Consider the following 19,456-nt stretch of genomic DNA (forward strand, 5'->3'; position numbering starts at 1 on the left):
CGGGGAGTGTGTGTACATGTAATACCCGTTAAAATTCGAAGTAACAACAATGGAAGCACAATTGCAACTTTTATGGCTTTTGTCCGTGCGCGCGGGGTTGACGCTCGAGATGCACGATGATTTACGCTCGCGATCGCTTTGACAATTCGCAAGGACAAGAGTCTGGCGCGTTTCGTTGCGTTATATCCTCGATACGTTGCGCAATTTTTCTTTTTTTATTAATTACCGAACTTATGGATACGAAAGTTTGATCCATTATGATTTTTTTTTTGCTCTAGCAAAATACGATAACTAAAAGATATCTTTTTCTCTCTCTCGAAAATACAACCAATAATTCTATAATCAAACGTTCGAGCTCGAGAAACCAGGAAAATTGGATACTCTCTCTCTTTAGCCTTTATAATGCCTTTTGATAATCTCTCTCTCTCTCGTGCGCTCGCAGCTCTCAACGCGATCGCGAATGCGCGCACGACGAATAAAACTGGGTTATGCACCGACGCTCGAGCGCAGCGGAAATGTGCCGCAGTGCGCGATCGGTACAATTTATATATAGTACACATGTATTCCGAATTGGTGAAATCGAATCTTTCCAACCGATTGCTACATTTGTCCTTATAAAATATATGTGTGTGCAGCTGCTGCATTTATTGTCTAACGAGCCTGTGCTCATATAGGCTACTACTCGACGGGAGGGCAGCTAATTTCTGATTTAATACGGCGCTTATATTATATGTAGAGAGAAAGAAAATATTCGCGATATGTAAAATCGTTGAGAAACTCGAGCTGTGAAAAATGCAGCCATATCTTTTTCTTTTTGAAACGAGTTTACCATAGCTCGTGCATATACATGTGTGTTCCACGATTAATCAACGTGAGCCAAAGATTTCGTCACGTTCATCACGCTGCGCGCGCAGACGACGTTACATCGAGATGGAAAAATAAATAAAAATGTTCATCGTGCGCGACAACGACAGATTCATTTATGTGTTTTTTATAGTTAAAATAGAAGCGATCCACCGCGCGAATAAGTCTATATCATCGGGATTGAATTTCGCAAAGTATGGAGGAGAAAAGGAATGCGACGTTGGCGTTGACGTTGTTGTCGTTAATGGAGGAACCTCAATACGACAAATATACGTATTCCTTTTATCCATTCAACTTCCTACACACCCCGAGTCGTGCGCGCGGGTAAATCGACACATATAATTCCATACGTCGAAGCGTCTAATCGATGAGTTCGATCTTATAGATGGGGCGATTTTGTGCTATACGGGTCATTAGCGTGGCGTCGTCGATATATAGGTATTATATCGTTCGTCGAGTGGGGAGAACGAAGAAACACTTATTTTATTTTCCTTTTTTTTCTTTTTTTTTAATCTCACACCGGGAATTGACACCGATACGTCGAACTTTTCGCGCGTCGTTTCGCAGGAGGCCACTGACTTTATTTTTATTATCCACGAAAGGAAAAAAAAAGGTATTCGCGAGAAAGGGAACACTTTCACCCGATGATAATGGTTAATGATGATGGCGATGATGCACACGCTGCCACTTTACAACCGGATTTCTGCAGCATCCTCCGCGCGCGGTTCGGGCTTCTTTCTCCTCTCTCTCTCTGCCTTATCGTCGCGAACGAGATTCTTTTCTTGCGCGCGAGTGGGCCACGCGCATTTCGTTTTATTTCACTTTTTTATTTTCGCCGCATTCCAGGTTAAAAAAAGCGCGTGTACACCGCGCTCTGTCCTCTTAGCTCCCCCTGCGCGCGCGCGGATGATGATCGCTCTCGAGAAGCAGGAAAAAGTTCGATGGGAGACGCATTGGAAATAAAAAAATATATATAATATTCGCCCGGGTCGACAAAAAGGATCATTTCTTCGGATATGATTCATTGTTGTTTCTGCGGTTGCATAATTTTCTCATTTAAATAACTCGAATCACATCGATGCGAGGCCCCGATATACGCAGTATATAAATGAAGAGCGACGAAAATACACGCGAAGAAGAAAAGCAAGAACGTAATAATCAACGCGACGACAAATTTTTTTGTTTTCTTCGTATACTATCTGCGCGTATCGCGTCGTGTTGGATGTTAATATGTAATGTACGATGATAATCCATAAGACGCGTGTGTCCACGAGACGCGTCTCATCATCATCACCATCATCATCACCATCATCATCATCATCATCATCGTCGTCGTTCTGCCGATGAAGAATAAAATTTCATCGCGGCGCGGATGATCCTCGCGGCCAACAAACACGTAATAATTCAAGCGCAGAGGTCGACTCCTGCGCGCAAAGTTAAATTATCTTACGTGCAGCCGTTTGCCGCGCACATAGCTGCCATGTAATTTATCTCGGTGCGGCATAATGCGTGCGCGCGTGTATAATAGCATCTTCCTATACATAATATAATATGCAACAACTATGCGATATTCAGATTTTCAGTTCAGATACGAGTTGCGCCGAGTAGTAGTAGTAGTAGTAGTAGTAGTAGGCTCCGCGGATAATTGAGCTGACGAAGGAATAAAAGAGGAAAAATAGAGATAGAGAAAAAAAATAGCCACGTCTTTATCGATAGCGAGCGATGCATGTTTTGCATTTTGCAGAGTCTCTCTCTCTAGACTCTAGCTCGCGATGGCAATTTACCTTCGTACATATACCGAACAAAGTCGAGCTCGCGTAGATAGATCGAGACAGAGAGACAGAGATCTCGTATACGTGTAATTAGTCTCGGCGCCGATCGACCATTTGCCATTTAAACGACCTGTGCGGTGTTTCAACAATGTGCTGCAACACACAACACAGCGCATGCAGCACTAACGATAGATCACAGGTGCTGCTGCTGCTGCACGACGCTGTGTGTACGTGTGCCCTCTCGCCGATGACCTCTGACCTTCAGCCGCGCACACGCCGGAATACGTATAAGCGCGATTCGCTATCTCATTATGCCTATTATACTATTTGCGCATCGTGTGCTGTTGTACGAGACGTTTCTTGGGAATCGACTTTGGTCGGCAGATTCGCTTCCTCGGCTGTGTTTTAGCTGGTGGTTATTTTTTTTTTTTTTTTCATACCTCTTCTCGAGACGAACGTGACGACTGCGATTTTCTCGCTGGTATAGCCGAGCTATAGGCTACGAAATTTCGTCCTTATTAAACGAAATTCGTACCCTCTTCGCGTGCCCATCCAATTTCGAGCCGCAGGAAGTGATCTTTTCACGCGTACGCCTTGGCGCACGGAATAATCGTTCAAATATTTTTGATTGTATTTACACACAATATACTCGTGGGTGACGTCATATATTACACCAGAGGCGCGTATAAGTAGCCGTCATTGTATCTCTCTCGGAAGGCGATCGGAACGATTCGCGATTTTAACGTCGATACACACATATCGGTACAGAAATTCTTTCGCGCACTCGTGCAAAAGCGAACATGATCGCGCGCCGCTTCCTCCTCATGCTGATCGCGGCGCGAGAAACGGTTCACGCTCGCGCGCGCGCGCGCCCGCTCATTCGTCTAATTTCCGAGCGAAGCGTGAAAAACGGTGCGTTATCCATCATACGTGTGTGTGTGTGTGTGTCTGGCGTGTTTCCCGAGATTTATGTAATACATCTTGTCAATGAAGCGCGCTCCTCTCCGTATACAAAATGTTTTATGCACGTTCACCTTAACGATCCGCCCGAAGAGCCGAGGCAGCCGCGATAACGGTACACTTACACCGTGCAAAAAAAAAACAGAATCAAAAAGAAGAAAAAAATGTTCGTACGATATTCGTATATGTGTACGCCTTCTCTCTCATAGTGTGAAAATCCGTGAAGGAACGGGGAGCGGGGTATGTAGGATACTGGCTTTGCCCGTTACTCTTCTCTAGATGTTATGCCGCCGAATCGATAAATGATGTTACACTCGGTTTTTAATAATAAAAACTATTAACAATTTAATATTTGAAAACTTAGATATATACAAAAAAAAGTAACGAAATCTTAATGAGAAAATCGATGCTACAAGATCGAGAAGTTATCGCCTGCTCTGAGCGCGTATACTTTTTCAACTGTACCTTAGCACGAGCCAAGATGTTGCCAACGGCACATACGCGATCTTACCGCTGAGAGTGCGCGATTGACGAAGTTTTACATTCAAATACAAAACGAACATACACGAGCGAACATAGTGTTTATAACAATGCGATCGCGCAGACGTGTATCGCGCATTGTAATAATGCCCGAACACATCGCGCGAATATAATCCGCGCGCGGACGCGTCATTGTGCGTGTCCAAAAGATCATCGACTCCTTCTTGCTGCTAGCTGCTTTTTTTTTTAAGGTCATCCTCGACCCACGCGGTACATTAAGGACGCGCGATGGAGAGTGAACGATTTTCCTGGCCGCCTTGTGGCCGGCCTGCGTCGTCGTTTTTATTGCACTTTCACGCGCCGCGCGCATAATAAAAAATTCAAAAAGCATATGTACGTATATACGCATCCGCAATCTGGAGCGAAGAAAGCTTTTTTATATACGCGAAGAGAGTGCAAATTGAGATTGTACGATTGCATGTCGGCCACACGTATATATGTATAACACACGCGTTTGCATGCATCGAAATTTTATTTCATTTTTTATTATTTTTTTAATTTTATTGTGGTTGGCCTACATCGGGGGAGACTCCGAATGTGGTTCAAATTTTCGAAACCGTGTTTATATATACGCGAGCGATCGGGTGTTAGACGGATGGATAATAATAAACGTGCTCCAACACGAACGAGATCGACCGCAAACACGCGAACTCGCTTGGATTTTTGCGTTGTTCTGCAATTTGACGAACGAGTGGAGCACGACGCGCATGTCACGCAGTGAGTGTCATCGATACCATAAGCACAAGTGTAATCGAGGTTCGTCGCGATATTTTCGAAACCAGCGGCAGCAAAGTCGCGAGGATCGAAATTCGATCGCGAGTTTAGAAAATCGATAGTCGCGCGCGCGCGCCTTGTAAACGACGATGCGTTTACCCGCACACACAGACATTAGCTTGTGAGAATTGCGCTATAGCAGCGAATCGTTTCGCGAGGTATCCGTTTTTGCTGGGATATTTTTGATCGCGCGGCGTAGCTCGAAATGAATCGCGAATTTTTTTTCTTATTCCGCCATTTTAATTTTACCAATTCTTAAGTAGAATAGTTACTTCTGTGATGACAAAATTGTTCCCAATTGTTTGACTTATATTATTATTTTGACTTTACCGCTTGGATATTCTCAGATAAAGATATTCTCCACCTAGCGGCAGAGAATGCAAGTGATATTACCCGATTTGAAACGATTGAAATCTGGTCCAAATTTGTTAACTCATCATCGAATTTTGTATAGCTAAAATACGCTAGTATTAGTAGAGTAAACTCGAGCGAATTAAATTTTACAAAAAAAAGGGATCGCAATATAACATATAAAATCAATGAAAAAACGACCGAAAAATAACGCTCTCCCGTTCTTCTTTTTTTGTCTCGCACAGCTCCGTACAATGCCGTGTCAGCGGCAGCAGGACTGTCGGATCGCGAGGCGCGGATGTCTCTGCACACGACGGAGTCGCCTCGCGCCAAGATACGCCGCGAGCAGGCCTTCCGTAACGTCCTGGCGGCTCGACGTCGCAAGATGGTCCGACAACGGACTGGCGGCGCAGCAGCAGCAGCTTCAGCATCAGCGATTGGGATGATGCAGCAGGAGACTAGCAACCACAGCAAATACAGCAGTAGCGCAGCCGTTAGAATGGCCCAGAGACGAAGACAGACGAAGAAACCAACGACGCTGGCGGCGGCGGTGGCGAGGGACGATTTGCTCGAGATGCAGGAGACGCAGAACGGCGTTTATCTGACGGTGCCGGAACAGCAGCACTCGATCAACGATACGAGCAGCCCGGAGATCGTCATCAGGACTCTTGCTACCAAGTGAGTATGCGCGTCCTGTGCCTTCCTCTCTCTCTATCTCCTTTTCACATGGCATTTCGCTTATTATTCCTCTCTGTCTCTCTTCTGTTCGTTCGCTGCAGTTCTAAGCGCAGCGGCAACGGCACTTCGAAATCGTCCAACCGGAACAGCAACAACGGTGCAGTGGCATCGATGGAGCAGCAGCAGCAGCAGCGCGGCAAGAAAATCGTCGTCATGCCGGCGTCTCTCTACAATCACTTCAATCCCGTGGAGAGCAACATCCCCATCGAGGACATGTCCCAGTTCCTGTATTTCGGCCAAAAATTAAAAGGAACCGGTAGGTCGAGCGGCTTATGTTATATATACACCGCACCAACAGCTTTTCCTTTTTGCGAAAGTATGTTCTTCTTTTTCTGCGTGTCTCTGCGCGCTCAAAGCTCTCTCGCTTGCCTTCTTGCCTTTTCTTCCTTTCTTTCGCTGCGCGTTTGCAATTTATAATACACACTCGCGCACAAAAACTAACGGTACTTTTACTCTCTTTGCGGCTGACGCCAGCAACAGCAGCAGCAGCAACGTTTGCTTGCATTATTATTTACGCGCTGTATTTTTTTCGGCCTCTCGAGCTCTCTCGCGCACGTTTTACTTTCCGTTTTTCGCGATGATGCCAGAGCTCCAGCAGCTATGACGTTGCAACACGTCGCTTATGCTTATTAATAATTTTACTATCGTCGGCGAGTAATCGATTAGCTAATCACCAAGTCAAATTACCAGGTGTTTATATCGGTGCTCGGCCGATTCGAACGCACTCGCGAGCTGTAATCCTGCGCAAAGGTAATGATAATAACAATAATAATAGTAATAATGTCATTGGAAAATTGCCGAGAATAATAATCGCGAGGCGGCTCTCTCTCTCTCTCTCTTCGATGAGGTCGTAATTTACCTCGCGCAGTGCCGCGATTATTGCTACACGAAATTATATTTACGCACCAGCGCAAAAACACAATAAACTCAGTACATAAATAATGTCAAATTATTTTTACGCAGAACCGGTGTCGAGTCAGCAACCGATGAAGACCAAAAAACTGCTGGAGATCCTCGACGAGGAGATGAACAGCGTCGATCGCGCCAGTGGTCCAGCGTCCAAGTCCACCAAGATGCGCACGACGAGCCAGCGTGAGCACACGACTGTGTCCGCAGCTGCCGAAAATTTCGAGACGCATCGCAAGAAAAACAGCAGCAGCAGCAGCGCGACGAACAGTCATCATCATCATCATCATCATCATTATCATTATCAGCACTCGAGGGTAGTCGCCAACGGGACGAGTGGTACGACGAGTACGACAACGACGACGAGTACGAGCACGAGCACAACGACGACAGCTCCAACGAGCATCGTCAAGGTACGCGTGCAATTTGTATATGGGCTATTCCACAACAGGTGTTGCAGGCCCAAAAAATGAAGTTGAAAGTAACCATTTACTCTTCAAGAACACAATGAAAAATGAAAATCCTGAAGAGCACAGCCCCCTAGGTCCAACCCTTATGGATCTACAGGGGCTCAAAGTTGGATTTTCATGGTATGAGGATATTCTGCTTCTTACTCTGCTTTTCTGGGGGGACATAAGAAAAAATTTTTAAACCATGTTTTTTCATGTAAAATTTGATGTAGAATTCAAATCTGTACTCAGATGAGACATTAATAACCTCAAAACCCCTTGAAATAGAAAGTATGGTGTAATAGGACATAAATGTCAAAAAAAAAATATGTTCGTATACCTCAAATCAGCCCATATTGTAATATGTTCATCGATACACCAAAATACAACTTCTGATAAAGTTTGGTAACTGAGTCTCCATTACAGATCATTATGTAGCTTTTGAAAGCCCAAAAAACATGGTTTTTTCCTCATTTTCCATGTTTTTTGCCTCTTCGCTAGCTACCAAATTGTCTGTAATGGAGACTCAGTTACCAAACTTTATCAGAAGTTGTATTTTGGTGTATCGATGAACATATTACAATATGGGCTGATTTGAGGTATACGAACATATTTTTTTTTTGACATTTATGTCCTATTACACCATACTTTCTATTTCAAGGGGTTTTGAGGTTATTAATGTCTCATCTGAGTACAGATTTGAATTCTACATCAAATTTTACATGAAAAAACATGGTTTAAAAATTTTTTCTTATGTCCCCCCAGAAAAGCAGAGTAAGAAGCAGAATATCCTCATACCATGAAAATCCAACTTTGAGCCCCTGTAGATCCATAAGGGTTGGACCTAGGGGGCTGTGCCCTTCAGGATTTTCATTTTTCATTGTGTTCTTGAAGAGTAAATGGTTACTTTCAACTTCATTTTTTGGGCCTGCAACACCTGTTGTGGAATAGCCCATATGTAAAAGCTTCGAGTTCATAATATGCGAAATCGAGCACGCGTATCATTTAATGGAGCTGCAGCTAATATATCGTTCGCGTTCGCCAATTGAGTAATAAGTCAGCTCGCTAAACGAATTGCTGTACATTCGTATAAATTATAGCCACGCGATAGTCCTCTCTCTCTCTCGGGCGCGCGCTGCTCGAGGAGCAAGTATATCAATCGCGCATGAAAATTTATTGAAATCGCGTTTTCCTCTCTAAGTATATTTTTTTTTCTATAACTCGCAAACGTTTTCTTTTTTTTTTTTCTTAATCAATCTGTATACACCACAGGCGCCGAACGTGACGAACGGTATCAGAGCAGCGCCAGCGAGCTGGAGTGCATCTAGCACGAGCGAATCCGCAGCAGCGGGAGCAGCAGCGATATCAACGACGCAGCAGCAGCAGCAGCAGCAGGCTCATACTGTAACATCGCAGCTACAGCGCCGTGGCGGCTCGCAGTTGCGCAACTCTACCGGCAGCGGTTCGAGCGGCAGCAGCGGCAGTGGAGTCGTCGCGAGCAATCGGCAACAGCAGCAGCCGCAGCTCGGCAGTACCGGCTCGAGCGTCGAGCAGCAGACATCGCAGCCGCAACAACAGCAGCAGCCGTCCTCCCAGTCGCATCGCGTGAGAACTCGGCTACCTCCGTCGTCTACTACTACTACGACTACTACGACTACGACTACGACTACTGTCACTCCTCCCACCAGTCATCATCAGCAGAAACAACAGCAGAAGGAAAAGCAGTCCTCGACTGGATTCACGATAAGGTGGACAGACACCAGGAACAAGAGGCGCAGGCTCGCCTCTTCCAGTAGGCGGCAAAAGTCCGCGAGAAACATGGACGAGCTGTCGTCGTCGTCCGCGAACGGCGACACCAATGATAATAACGGTTTCAATAAGGCCGTCGATGCCACGAGTAGTAGTACGACGACCACGAGCAGGACAACGACGACGACCGGTAATAACAGCAACAACGACACCGCCAATGAGAATGACGACTCGGGCCTGCAGTCGTCGATGGACGACGTCGAGCTGATGCAGACGTCGACGGACGAGGCTCCGAAAATGTTGGACGCGTCGGAAGTGCAGAAGATGTATCGCGCCGGCAGTACGAGTAGTAGTACAACGACGTCGACGACGACGACTCCGAATTCGATTAGCAGTAGCAGCAGCAGCAGTATTAACAGTAGTGGTATCGGTGCCGAGAGTGCAGTAAAGCAACAGGTTTCAACGAGCAATGCCAGCGCGAGCGTCAGTCCGGAGCGCTCGCCAGAAGTGCGAGGACGTAATTTAGACGACAAGTCCAAGGACGACGTGCTGCCGATCATGCAGCTCTACAATAACACGTCGAGCATGTTCAACGAGACTATCGGTGGGGGTGGTAGCGATGTTGTTGTCGTCACGGCGTTGCCCACCGAAAGGATATCGACGACGTCGACGACGAGCAAGCCGACCGCGAGCGCGACCATAACATCGACGACGACCACTACGACGACGACCACCACCACAACGACGACGACGCAGAGGCCAGTAGTAGTGAACGCGAATAATAATTATAATAATAATAATAATCATAAAAATAGTCATAATAGAACGACGACGAGTACGGCAAAAACAACGCCGCCGCCGCCGCCGCATAATAGGCTGAACAGTGCCGGTTACAATCCGCTCGACTCGTACATTGCTTTTAACGGTAGTAGTGCTGCCAGTGGTGGTGTTGGTGTTAGTGTTGGTAGTGGTGGTGGTGGTGCTGCCGCTGGTGCCGTTGGCGCCGCGGCCGCAGCCGTGGGCCCGGAGCTGCTGCTGCCGGCCTACGGCAACGTGAGTGAGGTCGTGTCGCGCAGGCACGACACCGGCGACACGGTGCTCGCCAGCCAGGAGACCGTCACCGTGGTCAGCATCATACTGGGCACTCTGCTCCTGTTTCCCATTGTTCTGGGCATCGGACTGATATTCAGAAGACTGATAATTAAGAATCGTAAGGTGAGCACGGCAGCCTGTTTTTTTTCTCATCTTTCATTTTCTTTTCTTTTTTTGGCGAGGCTTTCAAATTGAGCGAAAGAGAGAGATAATAGAGAGTGAAAGGTGAGCACACGTGCTTGATGTATACGCGCACACACATAAGTATACACGAGCCGTATATCGGCTCGTAAGAGCCAAAAATATATATGTTATAAGTGACTTTATATGGCCCATTCGTATGCAAAAAATGCCCGTGATGAAAATTGATCGAACGAAAGTGAATACACGCGTACACCTTGGCATTCGCGCGGATATCTCACTCGCGTTAATTCATTTCGAACGTGCATTCACCTTTATGCGCGCGTTCGCTCCGCCATTCCTCCTCGTGCTTTTTTCTTGTTGCTTTCGGCCATTCAAGCTCGCTTTAAATACATATAAATACACGCGGTACGCACGCGCGTTTGCGTACAAAAAAAAATATTATTTTAAACGCGCCGGACGATTTAAAACGCCGTATAAATGCTCCGAAATGAATAAAAAAGAAGAAGAGAGAAGATTCTTTCACCTCGCGCGTGGACGCGATTTTATTCGTGGCATTTGAATACGCGATTGTGTGTGTTTACACAGTGACCCGTTGATATTTTAATTTTTTTTTCTCTCTCTTGCCCCCACCGCTTCTATACGCGTATACTATATACTACTACGCAGTTATGCGCTCGTTTGTGTATATACATATAATGTGTATATCGAAACCTTGAGAGCAGAAAGACGAGCCCAAAAATGTCGTCGCGTAATTTTTTACGCGCCGATTCTCCAACGGGTTTTTTTTTTCGAAAAAATCTCGTGATTTTGACGGATCACGGAGGTTTCGTCCACGCGACGGCTTCATAAGCATCTCATTATCATGCCTAATGATCCGCAGTAAGTAAGGCAAACCGAAAAACTTGAGGCTAGCTTCCATGTGCGATGGAGTGTGTATTATATACGGACGACGCGTTTATTATTCAGCGCTATGTTGTGACGGGAGAAAAAAGTGGGGAAAGAGGAAGAAGGAAAAAAAAGGTAAACATCGCGTTGTCAGCAGCGGCGACTAAATCTCTCAAATTATATACGTCTTTCCTCTCGACTCTTAAATCACTGGAGCGCGACACGATCGATCGAAGCCGCACAACAACAAATCTCGGAGAACCGGAAAATAAAAGACACCACAAACTTGACCCAGAACGCGCCTCGTGTATCTGTGTGTCTGTCTGTGTGTGTGTAATTATATTAGATGACTTATCGGCGAGCGCGTTCGCATCGACCGCGCGTTGTCCTTTAATCCGACGACGATCTACAGCGGCTATAGACCGCTCGTATAGGCGATTCTTCTGTACCGCTACATACAAAAGCACAGCGACAGTAAAAAAAAACACACAGGCTAATTAGGTGCGTTTTAAAAAAAAAAGTCGCACACTGCAGCCATTCGGATTCAACGTATATCTCTATTTTCTCGTGTATTTTCTATATACACGCGTATACAACAAATGTACTCGTAATGGGGATAACCGCCGTGCCCGCCGTAGCATTTATAAGGCGCAGGATTGATGAATCACGCGCGTTAATAACGAGAGGCAAAGAAAAAAAAAAGAAAAAAAATGAAGGATTTTTTCCGACCGATATTTATACACACTCGCTCGCAGCAGCGCAGCTCGGAGCGAGTATTATACGGCGGTGTTAAAGGCCATCGATTTCTTCGCTGCTGCATACGCGCGGACTGCAGGTGGAGTACATTTACACGAACGTCGATCGCTCGCTCGTGCTATATAATAGCTGCGCAGCAGAGATCTATGGACGGTCTGTGTGTCTGTGTAACAGGTGTTAATTAGAGAGAGAGAGAGAGATATATATACAAAGGCGAGGAGCTGCTGCGCATCCCGCTAAAAGAAGTTGTTACTCGCGTTGGGGCTGCAAAATACAGATAGAGAGAGAGTATATAATGTATCGTGTGTCTGTCTTAACTCGCGCGCGCGAGCGGGAATCAATGTACTTTGGAGCCCCCTCGTCGTAAATAGTTATCCAAGCACGTTCGATGTTTTGTCTACAAACACGATCGTCAAAAAGGCCAATCGTCGCGAGAGACCTGCCTCTATATACATATTCGTAACTATATAATTCGTTATTTTTCAAACCGCATAGGGAGTATAAGATGGAAAAGTATCTCGAGAGCTTTGGAGCGAACGTATTGTGTTTATCTATTGTTCCTCGCGATTCGGTGTGTAATAATATAAAATACATATATACCATTATTCGACAACCTGCATAAATCAATACACCACGAGAAAAAAAGGGTTTGAATAAACAGTCGTGCGCGTACCAGAATCTGTCTTATATTGTTGTATTCCTGCGCTATACCCTCTCGTAAAGTTGTCGGTACAAAATCGCCAAATCTGAATCACCCAGCGCGCGACGTGTGGCAAAGCGTGTATTATTATTTTTATTTTTTTGTTCTTTCTCGGAGCTCTCCGCCAGTCAGACAGCGTGCCACGCCGACGTTGTGCATTCTGCACTTTTGGCGAACTTCTTCTTCTTATTTTTTTTTTGTTTCTCGGTTCGAGCATTATATGCTCTTGCACGCACGCGCGCGCGCGCTTGGAAGAGAGAGAGAAGCTAATTTATATGCGTTTTTTTTAAAGCCGAATTTTTACGAGCTCGCACAAGCAGTCCACTCAAAAGTCTCCCTCCCTCTCCCGCACACCTGTGTATGCGCCGATAAAGTATATAAAAGAAAAGAAGAAAAGAAAAACAGAGAACAATTTGCCGCGCGCGCGGTGACTAATTCCAATATGCGCGAATCTCGAGCAATCTTGAACTATTGATCTTGAACGAAAACTTGAGTCCTGCACTACACCGCGGCATTTACAATTCCTTCGCTTCTCTTTTCTTTTATTATCGCACGCTCGAGCTGATTTAAAATGCAGACGTTATATATATATAGGAGGCAGCTTAAAACGCGAGCGTAAAAAGTGTTGCGCTTATATTCGAATGACTTTGACGCGTGCATATTCGTGTGATCGGAGCTCGCTCGGGATAACAATACACCGCAGCAGCAGCGCCGAAGCCGTTTGCGGTCGCGCACAGCCTGGCCAAATGGAAAATCGGTACCGGTTTATTATTGTATTTTACGATAAACGCTCCTCTCGGCTCTTGCGAGAGAGAGAGAGAGATTCGATTTGTCGATTCGCGATTTATATATTTATATCTATATCGGCGTGGAAACGAAAGTGCAGCGTTATATTATTATACGAGCTAGTGCCCAAGAGAAAAATAAAGTATCCGATCCCGAGTTTTTTTTTTGCCCGCACAGGATATGTTTACTTATCTCAATTGGATTCGTCGATTAATTATAATTATATATATGGGGCCTATACAGCCCGAGGATTATGTTATATGTAGTATATAGAAACATCGACGCGTACACAATAATAAGCCGAGAGCAATTAGAATCGACTTTACGTATCCACGCGCGTACGTATATTTACGGAAATTTCACTTTTGGCCCGCGAGCCTACCTAATATTTCCGCCCTCGGTCGGCGTTCGAGCGTATAATATCGTACACCAGATATCGACGTATCTCTCGAATGTTTATTAGCGGCAATGCATTAGGATTTCGCGGTGGCTGAAAAAAAAACTTCTAGCCAAGAGTATTTGTCTTTCCATTCTGCATTAGAAAAATTCTCACAGCACAAAACTTTCTATACGTAATGGCATTATAAAATAATAAAATTTATAACGCGATGTGTGTGTGTGTGTGCGTTCGTTGCTTTCGGTCGCGATTAATCTTGCATCTATATAATACGAAAAATTCGAGCGCTACATCGCCGGGCTGTGATTCATACGTTTGCAAATATAAAAAAGAAACGCGAAGAGCGAGCGAGAGAGAAAAAAATGACGAATGCAAGCGGCAACGTAAGTTTGAGGTAATCGGACGATAAAGAAAAATACGCAAGGTAATGTACATACATACACACAAACGTACACGACTGTGCGCAGGTATTATATTGCGTAATAACACACGACACACACACACACAGACAGTTACACAGACCTCGAATATACCCGCATAATATGTAACGTTAGCGCGCCGCACTGCACTGCACTCGCGCGCCTGTTTATTATAATAATTGTACGTGCGTTACTATACACGCGTTCGCATCATCCCGTTGACTCTCGTTTATTACATCTGGTCAGCTGCTGCTGCTGCTGCTGCTGCGATTATATCGTTCGCTTTTTGCTTTCGATTTTTCACCTGATTTTTCCTCGAGATGCTTACGCGTGTGTATAAGCGAGCTTCTTTTTTCGCTGCGATGCATTTTGAAGCTTGAAAAAGTGCGAACGAGTCGTATCGCAGAAAAAAAAACAACGTGCCGTAAAGATTGTCAATTAAGTTTTCTTTGGATTCGCGTCGTAACAAAAAAAATAAATAATAAAGGTGAACGAGTTAACAGTCCATCCTAATTGAGGTATTGTAGTATTCGGAAATTTTTTCTGAATTCATTTTAAAATTAAGAATTTTGTATCATTGATGAAAAAAAAAAACGGGAATAATACGAAAACCAAAAAATCGAAGGCAAAATAAATCACTATAATGTCGCTCTCGTAAAAAAAAAAAGACATATAAAACTCGAGCTTTCGATTACATTCTAAGCAGAAGCTAGCCAAAACAATGCCGTCCATACAAACGTGCACACACACAAACACACGCAAGTAGGCCGCAAAACTTTCGCGCATAAAGTCGATTTCGTTCCCAAAGCGGCGGCGCAGCTCGATACTTTGGAGTAAAAAAAAAATGTCAATTACCAATACGCCCGAGAATGCGCAGAGATTCGTGACCGCGATTTATCACAACTCGTTCGATAAATTCCAAAAAAAAAAAAAAAACGTGTATGTAAGTTCACACTTTTTTTCCTCCACGATCCGCGTGTTCTGTATCCTCTATACGTATATATCCTCGATCGAGGAAAGACAGCTGAAACTCGGCACATCGCCGATGACCCACATAATCAACTGGGCCTGTCGTTATTTAACGGCTGACTTGTGTTACATTTATATATATATAAATGCGATATGTTTGTGTTCGACGCGCACGAATGTGTATCGCGCAATAAAATTGTCGAGTCCTCTCTCTCTCTCTCTCTCTCTGGAGGCGAAGCGAATTTTTCCCTCTTTATAAGAGAGCGAGATCGCACGCGGGGCACAAGCTGTAATTGTGCAACGAAAATTGCGATCGCCGTTCCAGGTATATATATGAGCAGTTTTTTCATATATGTACAACTTTTGTGCGGGGGGTTCTCGGATCTGCCCCAAAATTTAGTATGTTATTTGGGTATGTGAAAATAGCCTTCAGGTAAATTTTTAGCCCTCTAGGGGCCTTAGGGCCCAAATTTGGGCCCCTCGAAGGTCCAAAAATAGCCGTTTTTACCTATTTTTGCGTATTATTCAAATATTTGTAACTCGGGCACCGGTGCATATTTTTTAACTCTGAGGGTCGCATTTTTTAGGTCAAGACATGTACTTTTCGTAAAAAAATTATGTAGAGCTCGATAGACCAACCCCCGGTTATGGGGGGGCAATGAAGGGGGATGAAAAATCGCAAAATTGACGTTTTTTAGCTTTTTTTGAATTGATGCAGAAGGCGACTGGATTGACGTATTTACTTTTGCAACGTCTCATTTTAAAGGTATTTTTATTACCTTTAAATTGCCGTGCGCAGAATTAAGATTGGTTCAAAAACGACGGAGATAGAGCTGTTTAAAGGTGTCAACATTATGAAAAAAGGCGTTTTTTCGAGATTTCGATAAGCTGTAACTTTTTTCTAGTAACATGAATCTCTTTGAAATTTTATGTGAAAGTAGTTGATTACATGTAGTTTGAAGCCATGTAGGTAAGGATCTTGGTATTTGCCTCTATAACCGAAAACGAGGCCCCCGAAATCCGGCACTTTAGCCCTTATATAGGCAAAATACATGTTAAATTGGGCGGCAAAACTATTTGGTAACTCCTGAAATTATCGCAAAATAAACATAAAAAAAAAATCAAAAACCCCATATTAAACGTATTTTTCGACGAGGAATCCAATGGTAACCTCGAATTTGACCTTGAACATAACCTCTAAACTATAGCGAACCAAAATTGATTTTTCGCACGGTGACCCCCTTTTTTTATTTCAGATTTGAAAAGAGCGGAAAATTTCACGTTCAAATACATATTTCGTTTTTTTTTTCAAGGTAATTTTAAGGGCCCCACAGATCAAGAATAAACTCTTTGGCTGAGTTTAATATTAGTTTTAATGGAGCCTTCATTTTCAAACTGTGGGGCCCTTAAAATTACCTTGAAAAAAAAAACGAAATATGTATTTGAACGTGAAATTTTCCGCTCTTTTCAAATCTGAAATAAAAAAAGGGGGTCACCGTGCGAAAAATCAATTTTGGTTCGCTATAGTTTAGAGGTTATGTTCAAGGTCAAATTCGAGGTTACCATTGGATTCCTCGTCGAAAAATACGTTTAATATGGGGTTTTTGATTTTTTTTTTATGTTTATTTTGCGATAATTTCAGGAGTTACCAAATAGTTTTGCCGCCCAATTTAACATGTATTTTGCCTATATAAGGGCTAAAGTGCCGGATTTCGGGGGCCTCGTTTTCGGTTATAGAGGCAAATACCAAGATCCTTACCTACATGGCTTCAAACTACATGTAATCAACTACTTTCACATAAAATTTCAAAGAGATTCATGTTACTAGAAAAAAGTTACAGCTTATCGAAATCTCGAAAAAACGCCTTTTTTCATAATGTTGACACCTTTAAACAGCTCTATCTCCGTCGTTTTTGAACCAATCTTAATTCTGCGCACGGCAATTTAAAGGTAATAAAAATACCTTTAAAATGAGACGTTGCAAAAGTAAATACGTCAATCCAGTCGCCTTCTGCATCAATTCAAAAAAAGCTAAAAAACGTCAATTTTGCGATTTTTCATCCCCCTTCATTGCCCCCCCATAACCGGGGGTTGGTCTATCGAGCTCTACATAATTTTTTTACGAAAAGTACATGTCTTGACCTAAAAAATGCGACCCTCAGAGTTAAAAAATATGCACCGGTGCCCGAGTTACAAATATTTGAATAATACGCAAAAATAGGTAAAAACGGCTATTTTTGGACCTTCGAGGGGCCCAAATTTGGGCCCTAAGGCCCCTAGAGGGCTAAAAATTTACCTGAAGGCTATTTTCACATACCCAAATAACATACTAAATTTTGGGGCAGATCCGAGAACCCCCCGCACAAAAGTTGTACATATATGAAAAAACTGCTCATATATACGGCCCCGATATACACAATACATAAAAATCTGCATCGCGCGCACGTGGCATCTATCATTCACTCTCGCTTCGTTTGTTTTTTTTCCTCTTGTCTTTCTTGTCCGCTCCCCAGAGGGGCAGAGAACGGAGCAAATAAAACGACGATAAACGCAATAGGCGCTGTATCCTAGTATACATACCTGGAGTTCGAATTTTTTTTTTTTTGCGTAATACATAAATATAATAAATCCATCAGTGGTCGGTGGGTTCGAGGAAAGAGATAAAAGCACGAAAATTACGCTCTTTTTTGCCAGTGTACATATCGATAAGTCGATATGCCATCCATCAATCTTGAGATATATATTTGCGAAGACCTAAATGGTATTTTTTTTATTATTAAATCCGCGCCGTATCGTGTTTGTTTATACTTAGAGCCGATACCGAGAAACGGAAATAGAGTTTGGGACCTCTTTTTTGTCGTCTCGAAATCAGCTCTACGAAAATCAGCGCGGCAAAATATTATTTAACCTTCCCCGCGCGCATTGTTCTTCGATTGGTTCAGTTTTTTAAAAGGTCACCTACTTTCGAAATGTAATACTTCTCAAAATTATCTCGCTCTCTCTCTCTCTCTCTCGCTCTCTTTCTTTCTCGCTCGAGATATCCTCGACTGCATAGCATTAATTTTATTTGCTCAACTAATTCGTATACCATCGTTCTTTCGTTTCCACCCAAGCAGATGCTCGAGGAGTCGGACACGTCGTCCGAGATAAGCTGCCGGAAGTACGCGCTGAACCTCGAGAGCGGAGATTACAAAATGCCCATCGAGAAGACCATGACGAAGCTGCCGAGGATACAGCACCTGGTGAGTATAAATTTTAGTGGATATTATTCGCAATTATTATTTGCGTCGTCTCTTCTCTCTCGGTATATATACAGCGTGCCGCATTGCGATGCACGTGTCGTGCCGGCGCAAAAGTGTCGCGACCCCCCCGCGTGCAGCGTACTACGTATCGTATACGCTCGAAAACCTGTTTCTTCTTTTCGTTGTATGTTCGCGCGGGCGCCCGCGCGCGTACAATATCGTACATATATATATTTATGCGTTTATATATACCTGTCTCCGCGTGTGTGCGTTTCGATTATAAAAGTTGTTTTTCTGTTATGCGCTCATAATGCTATACGCGCCGCGGACACGAGGCGGCCCTCGATCGTGTGGGTATGAATGCCGCATGTGTGTTTGTGTATATAGTTAATGAGATGGACACGATACATAGCGGCAATGGAGCTGCTCCTGCTGCTGCCGTTTTCCGTGTCTCTCTTTATGTATCGTGCGCAGTTTATACACAGCACACGGCACAAGCATATGAGAATACCGTTATAATCTGGCTGGATTATTTTTAGCTCGATTTTGCGCGATCTTGTTTCGAGATGTGCGCATGCCCCGTGCGCTGCGTTGTGCATGCGCACTACGGTGCTCTGTGCGCTATGCGCGTGGATACAATTTTTTTTCTCCGAAACAGGAATTGGAACATGCACAAGCGTACGGATTTCATGTTCTTATGGACAAAAAATATATTCGCACATAGCGTAAAGCACGAATGCGCGCGAACACATGCACGAGTTATTCCGAAGTGACGGAGTTTTTTAAGGACGTCGAGTGTGAGCAGTAAAACCTTAAAAATCGAATAGGCCACTCAATGAAGGGGCCGGGTTATGTTTTTGGGCTCTGCATTAGAAAGTAGATAATTGTATGCGCAGCGATGACTTCCGAAACGCTTGCGACACGAGCCCAATTCACGTCTAGGTCGACTATTACAGAAAAGAA

The 19,456-nt window shown here is 44.1% G+C and overlaps 1 protein-coding gene across 1 annotated transcript in view; it reads left to right on the plus strand.

Moving 5' to 3' along the window:
* The window catches only part of LOC106650644 (serine-rich adhesin for platelets), a 59,383-nt gene that overhangs the window by 22,433 nt on the left and 17,494 nt on the right, over positions 1-19,456 (plus strand). Inside the window, exons 2-6 of the mRNA XM_023460751.1 lie at positions 5,507-5,939; positions 6,041-6,255; positions 6,963-7,318; positions 8,627-10,318; positions 18,368-18,493. Coding sequence (XP_023316519.1) covers positions 5,507-5,939; positions 6,041-6,255; positions 6,963-7,318; positions 8,627-10,318; positions 18,368-18,493 — 2,822 coding nt within the window. The remainder of the gene's footprint in view (positions 1-5,506; positions 5,940-6,040; positions 6,256-6,962; positions 7,319-8,626; positions 10,319-18,367; positions 18,494-19,456) is intronic.

The sequence above is a fragment of the Trichogramma pretiosum genome, unplaced genomic scaffold (assembly GCF_000599845.2).
Source record: "Trichogramma pretiosum strain Unisexual culture from Peru unplaced genomic scaffold, Tpre_2.0 scaffold38, whole genome shotgun sequence".
Lineage (NCBI taxonomy): Eukaryota > Metazoa > Arthropoda > Insecta > Hymenoptera > Trichogrammatidae > Trichogramma > Trichogramma pretiosum.